At 38.9% G+C, this 10,833-nt stretch overlaps 1 protein-coding gene across 3 annotated transcripts in view; it reads left to right on the forward strand.

Moving 5' to 3' along the window:
- The window catches only part of LOC122745781 (zinc finger protein 347-like), a 52,567-nt gene extending 45,803 nt beyond the window's left edge, over window positions 1-6,764 (forward strand). For all 3 annotated transcript variants that reach the window (XM_043991231.1, XM_043991233.1, XM_043991232.1), the window contains one exon: window positions 3,616-6,764. In XM_043991231.1, the coding sequence (XP_043847166.1) occupies window positions 3,871-5,418 (1,548 nt within the window). In that variant the 5' untranslated portion in view covers window positions 3,616-3,870 and the 3' untranslated portion in view covers window positions 5,419-6,764. The remainder of the gene's footprint in view (window positions 1-3,615) is intronic.
- Window positions 6,765-10,833: the final 4,069 nt, after the last annotated feature.

Genomic DNA, 10,833 nt, shown 5'->3' on the forward strand with positions numbered 1-10,833 from the left:
TGGAACTATCATCTTAGCCTCACCTTGGAGTAAGTTCTGAGGAAGAGGACAGGAAGTCTCTTCTTCTTCCCCTCCTCTGAGGTCTTTTCTGCCCTCTAATCCCCCACATCCAACATAGGGTCCTGGGCATCTCTTTATTCAGGTGAGATCTCCCCCTGCTTGGATGCCCCACATGAAGTACATCACAAAACCCAGGTATTCATTTTTTTTTGGAGTGTTTCCTCACATGCTGTGTGTGTGGGGCTGATACACATCCTTGTTACCTGTTCCCTAGTCTGTCCTCTGTGTTCCAGTATCCCATTTTCTTAGCTTAGACCTACGCAATCTTTTCCCTCATATGCTATTTCTAACTCCCCGAACTTTCCCTCCCCAAGGTTTCCCACCTCCCTCAACATTTCCTTCTCAAATTGTTTCCTACCCATTGCTCGGTAGTTGGATAGAGAGGGCTAGGGGAGAGCTCAGAAAGTGCCCTTCCTCCTTCCCAAACCCACAGCTCATGGTAAACTCCTCTCAACAAGTAGTGGTTAGATTCTGTGTAGCCATGCTCTTCTTGACCCCTACACTTTTACTTTTTCCAGATTCCTTTGGAGTATTTGGGTGTCCACTTGGGGAGCCTCCTCCTCTCTCCACATCCTGGGGTCTTCCAGTTTAAGGGGCTCTATCTTAATCCCTTTCCTGTCCTTTCTGAACTGGGAGCCTGAATCTCTGCCAGGGTCACTCTTCCATTCTTATTTTCCCTTCAAACATCATTCCCACCTGTTTTATCTTTCCCATTTAATCTGCTGTAACATGGGGTCCTTTTCTCTATACTCAGTCTGAAGATGGAGCTGCTTAGTGTAGTGTAATTGTGAAGATAGCTTGGTGATATGAATAGAATGTTGGACTTGGAATCAGAAAGAGTTGGGTTCCAAACCAGATGGGTGACTAGGAGGGTAGATATGAGTGAGTCCCTTAATCTCTCTGAATCTCAGTTTCCTGACATGTAAAATCCATGTAATAATTGTTGTAGGTTAAATGATATATGTAAAGTACCTTGCAAAACTTAAATCAATGTCAACTATATCCTAGATATAGTACACTTGGATTTTGTTAAAGCATTTAATGGTCTCCTAAGACTTTTTAGTTAAACAAATAGGGAGTTATGGAGTAATGATAAAATTAAATAGATTCTGCATAGGTTGACAAACGACATAACAAGCAGAAATTATTGGAACAGTTTCTATTTAGAGGAAAGTGTCTAGTGGAATCTTCCAGGAAATTGTAATTTACTTTGATCTATTCAACATTTTTCTCACTGAATTGAATGAAGGCATAGAGAACATGCTTATCAAATTACTAGATGTGTATAGCTGAAGGAGATAGTGAATATGTTTGACAAAAGGATAAAGATACTCAAGGATTCTGACAGGATTATAGAATGGTCCAGACTGAATAAAAATGAAATTTAATGGGGCTAAAAATAAAGTCCTCTATCTAAAGATTAAAAAAAACACACTCTACTCCAAAAGTACAAGTGGGCGGAGGTGTGGCTAGATACCAGCTCACATGAAAATGAGTTGGGCATGAGAGGGGTATTCTGGACATCCACTTCAACCTCTAATTTTATAGATGGGGAAACTGAGGCCCAGAGAAGTTAAATAACTTGCCCCAAATCACATAAACAATAAATAGCAGATCTAGTATTTGAATCTTGAGTCTTATGAAGTGAAATCCAGTGCTCTTTTAGTAGGATGCAAAGCCAATATGAACAAATAGACTTATGATATGGAAGTTAAAAAAAACAACCTAGTGATCTTTTAGGGAGGCAAAAGTCTTTCTTCTTTTCTGGTTATACCATGTGTTCAATGCTGTGTTTAGTTCTTTTTTTTTTTTTTTTTTTTTTTTTGGGGTGAGGCAATTGGGGTTAAGTGACTTGCCGAGGGTCACACAGCTAGTAAGTGTTAAGTGTCTGAGACCAGATTTGAACTCAGGTACTCCTGACTCAGGGCGGTGCTCTATCCACTGCGCCACCCTAGCTGCCCCTGTGTTTAGTTCTTAATACCACATTTTAAGGGACAGTGTTATACAGACATTGAGTTATGTCATGTTAGAGATGGAATGAAGGAGCTAAGATTGTTTAACCTGAAAATTGAAGATTTTGTGCAGGGAAGGGGAGAGTTTCCTAATAGTGTTTGAATGCCTCTCATATGAATAAAAATTAGACTTGTTTTGGTGGTCCCAAAAGGAGAAGGAAGAGCAATCGGTATAAATTACCATAAGGATGATTTCAGCTAAATGTAGAGAAAAGCTTCTAAGAATTAGATCCTTCTAAAAGTGGATAGTCAGCTTAGAGTAGTTATATTTTTCATTACTGGAGGTCTTCAGGTAAAGCTGGGATAGCTCCTTGTCAGAATCATTAGAGGGGGCATTCCTGGGTAGGTATGGGTTAGACAAGGTAAACTCTAAGTGTTCTTACTAACTCTGAGTTTTATGATGAAATGGTTCAAGTAGCATTGCACATTACAGTGACTTGTAGAGGTGTCATATCCCCAATAAGCCCTGCAAGGATAGAGACTGAGCTTTGCATGCAGTGGATCATTCGTTGAAATTCCCTTGATTCAAACTCCAAATGTATGCTTGCTTGATTTCTAACCACAAAATGAGAGTATATCACACCACAATATTTGTAACCTGGTGTTTTGCACATAGGAAACACTTCATTTTTTTTTTCATTCATTTTCATTCATTCTTAGTTCCTACCTAAGTTTCTCCAAGTTTGGGGATGTAAGGGTCAGAAATCGAGGGAGAAGAACCAGTAAATCTTGAGGAACTTGAGTTCTTTTCTAAATGTGAGTTTGAGACCTTGGTGAAATAAACAAATTTATAGCATTCCTTGTGTATGGACAGAAGGTTGGGCGTAGAGCCAGATTCAAGAAATAGCTTTCAAAAGAAGAAGCTTTTAACAACCATATGAATAATATTCTAAATAATTCAGAATATAAATTCAGATTAAAACAAGTCTCAGGTTTTGCCTTGCACCTATCAAATATGCAAATATGATAAAAGATGGAATAAGTAAATTTAGGAGGGACTATGGGAAATAGGTGAATTAATATATTGCTAGCAAATCTTTGAACTGTCACAATTCTTCTGGAAGACAATTTGAAACTTTTTAAAAAGTTACTAAAATATTCATACCTTTTTCTCTAGTGATTCTGCCATTGGATATGTACTCAAATAAAGGGCAATGATAGAAAAAGGTCCCATATATACACCAAAATATTCATAGCAGCATTTTATTTGTGGTAGAAAAACGAAAAACAAAGTAGGTGTCCATCAGTTGGGAAATAGTGGAACAAATTGGATTATATGACTGTGAGCAATTCAGAGAAACAAGAAAAGACTTAATGAAAAAAGAAGCAATGAGAACACAAAGGCAATAATATAAACACAACAACACATAGATATTGATGAACACAGATTAACAAAAATTACCAAGATTGGGCTTTGAGTACAGATGGTGAGACACAGTAATCTTTTTTGGAGAGTGACGGGATATTAGGAATGTGGAATGTTACATATACTGAAAGACATGGTTATTTTCTCAGTCAGTTTTTCTCTGTTTTTCTTTCACAGAAGAGATGGTCCAGTGGTTTGGGGATATATATATATACAGAGAGAGAGAGAGAGAGAGTGAGAGAGAGAGAGAGAGAGAGAGAGAGAGAGAGAGAGAGAGAGAGAGATTACTGTGGCTGAAGCAGCCATTATCTACCTTCAATCAACTCTACCCAGAACAAGAAGACATCAAAGAACCCAGAGTCTTTGGCCAGAAAAAGTCAGCTTGCAGACAACCAAAGCCTATTCCAAGGAGAAAGCCTGGAGCCAGAGAGAATGGCCCCTGGTACCCAGAGACCCTCATCCCAGGAGTTGGTAACGTTCAAGGATGTGGCTGTGGATTTCACCAAGGAAGAGTGGTGCCTCTTGGACCATTCTCAGAAAGAGTTGTACAAGGAGGTCATGCTGGAGAATGTCCAGAACCTTCTTTCTGTGGGAATTCCAGTCTCTAGAGAAGATTTGAGCTCCCCTTTCCAGGAAGATTCAATGAGCTCCTGTCCAGGTGCAGAGACTAGGTTTGAAGTGAAGGAGATGACTACAATGGTGAGCACTCTTATGGAAGAATTTGGCCAGCATAGATTTGAGAGTGATGGGGCCTGTACCTTCAATTTGAGAGAAATCTGTTACTCTAATACCAAGGTGGATAAAAATCCTAAAAGAATATGTGATTTTGGTGAAATTGGAAAGAGATTAATAGAATCTAAAGTTATAAATAACAGTAAGAGAATGACCTCATGGAATGACTCTTTTCAGGACAGTGAAGATAATAAATGCTTTCCTAAACAACTAGAGTCTTTTAATGCTCAGGATAAGTTTCTTGAAATGCAAATGTATCAAGGGAGTTATCTGGAAATGGCCATGAATTTGAATTCTGATGTCATTACACATCAGAAAAGTTATATTGGAGAAATGCTTTATGGAAGTAATAAAGGTGGGAAAGCCTTCAGTCAGAATTCTCAGCTCATTACTCTTCAGAAATCTCACAATAGAAAGGAGCCTTTTGAAAATAAGGAATATCACTCATCTCTTCCTTGCTATCCTAGATTATACCATGGAATGAAAAGATATGCATGTCATCACTGTGGAAAGACCTTTGCTTGCAACTCAGATCTTAATAGGCATCGGAAGATTCATATTGGAAAAAGGTTTTATAAATGTAATCAGTGTGAAAAGACTTTCACACGGAGATATCATCTCATTACACATCAGAGAGTCCACACTGGAGAGAAACCTTATGAATGCAATCAGTGTGGAAAGACTTTCACAGTCGGCTCCAGTCTTGCTACGCATCAGAGAATCCACACTGGAGAGAAACCTTATGAATGTAATCAGTGTGGAAAGACTTTCACACAGAGCTCCCATCTTGCTATGCATCGGAAAATCCACACTGGAGAGAAATCTTACGAATGTATTCAGTGTGGAAAGACTTTCACACAGAGCTCTGGTCTTGTTGCACATCAGAGAATCCACACTGGAGAGAAACCTTATGAATGCAATCAGTGTGGAAAGACTTTCAAACAGAACTCCAATCTTGCTAATCATAAGAGAATCCACACTGGAGAGAAAACTTATGAATGTAATCAGTGTGGAAAGACTTTCACAGTGAGCTCCAGTCTTGCTACACATCAGAGAATCCACACTGGAGAGAAACCTTATAAATGTCATCAGTGTGGGAAGACTTTCACAGTGAGCTCCAGTCTTGCTAAGCATCAGAGAATTCACACTGGAGAGAAACCTTATGAATGTAATCAGTGTGGAAAGACTTTCACACAGAGGTCCACTCTTGCTAAGCATCAGAGAATCCACACTGGAGAGAAACCTTAAGAATATAATCAATGTGGTAAAACCTTCAGGCAATAATCATCTCTTATTTCCCACCTGAGAATTCATATTATTTATAAATCTTATCCCTATTATAAATGATGAAAGGCATTGATGTGTTTTAGAGCTTGTTCAAAATTAGAGAATTCATTTTTATGAGCAGCTTTATGTGAACACATTGTGGGAAGGATTTCAGTCAGACATCATATCTTGCTTTATCTCAGAGGATTCACTGTAGAGAAAAGACTTAACTAATATGTTCAAGGGCATTTGTCTGGAAGACAGTGATGAGTAGATAACGACATTGATACTAGAACGAAGATGTATAAAAGCAGTGATTGTGGGAAGGGTTTCGCCTAGAGCTCATACTTGACTGTAATTTGGGGCAATCATGCTAGAGATAAAACTTAGGAATCTAAATAACAAGGGAAGTCATCCTATTGCAGCACAGATGTCATTAGACCTCCCAACAAGAGACCTCATTAAACATCCCAAATTTCATACTGTTTATAAAACCCTATAAATGTATTTAATTTTCCAAAATCCTACTATTTGTCATTACTCCTCAATATTTTATGGCATTCATATATTTATCATCTCTTCAGCCATTTTCCAATTAATTGGTAATCACTGTGTTTCCTGCTTTTTGTTGCTACAAAAATTCCTGGTAAGAGAGTGGGATGAATGGGGGGTGAGTCTACTGGAGAAGTCAGGATAGAATGGGGCCACTAGTGCATATAATAGGGTTTGCTTTGGCAAGGAAATGGGCCATTACTTGGCATGAGGCAGACATGAAAAAGGAGATAGTTGAGAAGAAAACTGATGGGAGATGAAGAGTGGAGAAGATGGAGTTTTGTAGCAAATGGCAAGGTGTTCAGTGAAGAAGGTGACAGGAGGAAAGCTATGGAACATTTAAGGAGTGATGGAAAGATTTGGACAAGGGACTGTGGTGAGTGGAATAGGGAATACATTGTTGTTTTTGCTGTATAGTCATGTCAGGCATTTTGTAGCCCCTCGACCAGAATCTTCTATCTCTACAATTTCCCAAAGTCTTTCCAGGGTATCGTTTATAGCTTCTACAACACTCTCTATCCATCTTATCTTCTGCAGTCTCCTTTTCCTTTTGCATTTAATCTTTCCCAACATAAGGGTCTTTTGGGATGAATTTTGTCTTCTCAGTAGATGGCTACAGTATTTAAGCCTTAGCTTTCAGTATTTGATCTTCCAGTGAAAAGCCTGAATTAAATTCTGTATGTATTGATTGGGGGAAAAAAGACATTACTGCGGAGGGGGCAGAGCCAAGCTAGTGGAGGAAAGGCTGTAACTTTTGGAACTCCCACATACCTTCAAAAAATGCCATAAGACAATTCTCAGAGCAGCAGATTCTACAAAAGAACAGAGTGAGACAATTTTCCAGCCAAAAACAGGTTAAAAAGGCACTGGAGGGGGCAGCTAGGTGGTGCAGTGGATAGAACACTGGCCCTGGAGTCAGGAGTACCTGAGTTCAAATCCGGCCTCAAACACTTAACACTTACTAGCTGTGTGACCCTGGGCAAGTCACTTAACCCCAATTGCCTCAATAAAAAAAAAAAGGCACCGGGGGGGTGGGCAGCTAGATGGCACAGTGGATAGAGCACCAGCTCTGGATTCAGGAATACCTGAGTTCAAATCCAACCTCAGATACTTAACACTTACTAGCTGTGTGACCCTGGGCAAGTCACTTAACCCCAATTGCCTCACCAAAAAAAAGGGGGGGGCAGCAGGGAAGTTCTGTACTGGAGGGAAAGAGGATCACAGACATGCTGTGCAGATCCAACCCCAGGCAGGCCACACCACCAGACCCTCAGAACCATCAGCCTCAGTGGCTACTTCTGAAACTCAACTCACAGAACTGTGAGGGGGTCCAGCAATTGGCTGAGAGAAATAATGGGGGTCTCTGTGGGAGCAGAGGCAGAGCACTGCTGAGTTGCTCTAGAAGCAGACTTGAGTGGCAGCAGCCCAGTAAAGAAGGGGTACAGGCACACCAAGCTTGTGACCACAGAGAATCAGATTTTAATCAAATGTCCGCTTCCAGGTTAAAGAGCAAGCAGGCCTATGGTTACCTACAGGCCTGACAGCCTGAGAGTGAGCCTCTCCTTAAATCATACCACCTAGGATCCCCTGAAGCTTGGAACAATGCAACCTGGAAGCAGTGTTCCACTTTAAGGAGTTAAAAGCCAAGAAATAGGTGGGCAAGATAAGCAGGCAGAAAAAGCAGTGGACCATCAAAAGTTTCTTTGGTGACAAGGAAGATCAAAATAAACCCTCAGAAGATGATAACAAAGTCAAAGTTCCTATATCCAAAGCTTGCAAGAAAAATATGAATTGGTCTCAGACCATGGAAATGCTCAAAAAGAACTTTGAAGATAGAGTAAAAGAGGTAGGTAGACAGAAAAGTAAGAGAGATAGAGGAAAAAATGGAAAGAAAAATGAAAGTAACATAGGAGGGTTAAAAAAGTCAACAGCTAGAAAAGCCAAATTGGCCAAATGGAAAAGGAGGTACAAAAGCTCTCTGAAGAAAATCATTGCCTAAGAATTAGGATAGAGAAGATGGCAGAGAGAAGCTGGGAAGTTTCCTGAGCTTTCCTGTGTTTCCCTCAAAAACAACATTAAATCAAGCCTCTAAACATATTCTGGAACTATAAAACCTACAAAAAGAGAGACACAATCCTCCTACTTGAGAAAATTTAGAAAACTTCAGGAAAGGTCTGTCTCACATGGGTAAAAAAGGAGGGTGGTTCAGCACATCTCAGCTCAGTAGGCAGCTCAACTCAGCACAACTCAGCCCAGTGGACAGCTCAACACTGCTGCAACTCGACACAGCTGAGAGTGGGGGAGCTGAGAGCAGTAAGAAGCTTGCAACAGTGAACCCTGTGCCCCAGGAGGAGACTTCAACTTTATAATTTAAAAATAGGCAAAATGGGCAAGAAACAAAAAAGGACCCTTACAATTGACAGTTTCTCTGCTGAAAGGGAAGACCAAAACTCAAACTCAGATGAGTTTATCAAAATGCCTACAAGTGAAGACTCAAGTGGGAAGATGATCTTGTTTCAAGACCAAAAAGCATTCTTTGAAGAGCTCAAAAAGGCTTTTAAAAACCAAATGATAGGGGGCAGCTAGATGGCGCAGTGGTTAAAGCACCGGCCCTGAATTCAGGAGTACCTGAGTTCAAATCCGGCCTCAGACACTTGACACTTACTAGCTGTGTGACCCTGGGCAAGTCACTTAACCCTCATTGCCTGCAAAAAAACAAAACAAAACAAAAAAAACCAAATGATAGAGGTAGAAGAAAAAAATGGAAAAAGAAATGAGAGTTACACCGCAAAAAGAAGCACAAAAATTGACTGAGGCAAACAATTCCTTAAAAAATACAGTTGACCAAATGAAAGGAAAAAATGGCCAAATGGGAGAAAAAAATGGCCAAATGGGAAAAGAGATGTAAAGCTTACTGAGGAAAATAATGCCTTAAAAATTAAAATTGGGCAGATGGAAGCTAATAAGTCCATGAGACACCAAATATCTGTCAAGCAGAATAAAAAAAACTGAAAGAAAATAGAAGAAAATGTGAAATACCTCATTGGAAAGACAACCGACCTGGAAAATAGATCCAGGAGAGATACTATGAGAATGATTGGATTACCTGAAAGCCAACTGTATGCCAATAAATATGACAATTTAAATGAAATGGATGAATATTTACAAAAAAACAAATTGCCAAGGTTAACTGAAGAGGAAATAAAATCCTTAAATAGGCCCATTTTAGAAAAAGAAATTGAACAAGTCATCAATGAACTCCCTAAGAAAAACTCTTCAGGGCCAGATAGGTTTACAAGAGAATTCTACCGGGGACAGGTAGGTGGTGCAGTGGATAAAGCACTGGCCCTGGATTCAGGAGGACCTGAGTTCAGATTCGACCTCAGACACTTGACATTTCCTAGCTGTGTGACCCTGAACAAGTCACTTAACCCCCATTGCCCCACAAAAAAACCCAAAACAAACCAAAACAAAAACCAAGTGAATTCTACCAAACATTTAAAGAACGATTAATTCCAATACTATACAAACTATTTGGGGAAATAGGTGAAAAACGAGTGCTACCAAATTCCTTTTATGACACAAATATGGTGTTGATACCTCATCTAGGCAGAGCCAAAACAGAGAAAGAAAATTACAGATCAATTTCCCTAATGAATATCAATGCAAAAATCTTAAATAAGATATTAGCAAGGAGATTACAGCAAGTGATCACCAGGATAATACACTATGACCAGGTGGCATTTATACTAGGAATGCAGGAGTGCTTCAACATTAGGAAAACTATCAAGATAATCAACAACATCAATAAAAAAAAACTAACCAACATCATATGATTATCTCAATAGGGGCAGAGAAAGCGTTTGACAAAATACAACACTCATTCCTATTAAAAACAGAGAAAGCATAGGAATAGGTGGAGCTTTCCATAAAAAAATAAGCAGTATCTACCTAAAACAATCAGCAAACATTATATGTAAGGGGGATAAGTTAGAGGCATTCCCAATAAGATCAGGAGTGAAACAGGGATGTCCATTATCACCTATATTATTTAATATTGTACTAGAAATGTTAGCTATAGGAATAAGAGAAGAAAAGGAATGAAAGAAATTAGAATAGGCAAGGAGAAAACAAAACTTTCACTCTTTGCAGATGATATGATGGTATACTTAGAGAATGAACCCTAAGGAATCAACTAAAAACAACTGCTTGAAACAATGAACAACTTTGGCAAAGTTGAGGGATATATAATAAACCCACATAAATCATCAGCATTTCTGTACATGACAAAGAAAGTTCAGGAGCAAGAGATAGAAAGAGAAATTCCATTTAAAGTAACAGTAGACAATATAAAATACTTCGCATTCTACCTGCCAAGAAAAACCCAGGAACTCTATGAACACAATTACAAAACACTTTTTACCACAAATCAAATCAGATCTACATAATTGGAAAAATATCAATTGCTCATGGATAGGCCAAGCTAACATAATAAAAATGACAATGCTACCTAAGTTAATTTACCTATTCAGTGCCATAGCAATCAGACTACCTAAAATTATTTTATAGAGTTAGAAAAAATAATAACAAAATCCATCTGGAAAAACAAAAAGTCATGAATATTAAGGAAACTAATGAAAAATGCATAGGAAGGTGGACTAGCTGTACCAAATTTGAAGCTATAGTATAAAGCAGCAGTCATCAAAACTATTTGGCTAAGAAATAGAGTGGTGGATCAATGGAATATGTTAGGCACAGGAGACACAGTAGTAAATGACTATAGTAATCTGCTGTTGGATAAACCCAAAGACTCCAGCTTCTGAAATAGGAGCTCAATATCTGACA

Source organism: Dromiciops gliroides, chromosome 3, assembly GCF_019393635.1.
Source record: "Dromiciops gliroides isolate mDroGli1 chromosome 3, mDroGli1.pri, whole genome shotgun sequence".
Classification (NCBI taxonomy): domain Eukaryota; kingdom Metazoa; phylum Chordata; class Mammalia; order Microbiotheria; family Microbiotheriidae; genus Dromiciops; species Dromiciops gliroides.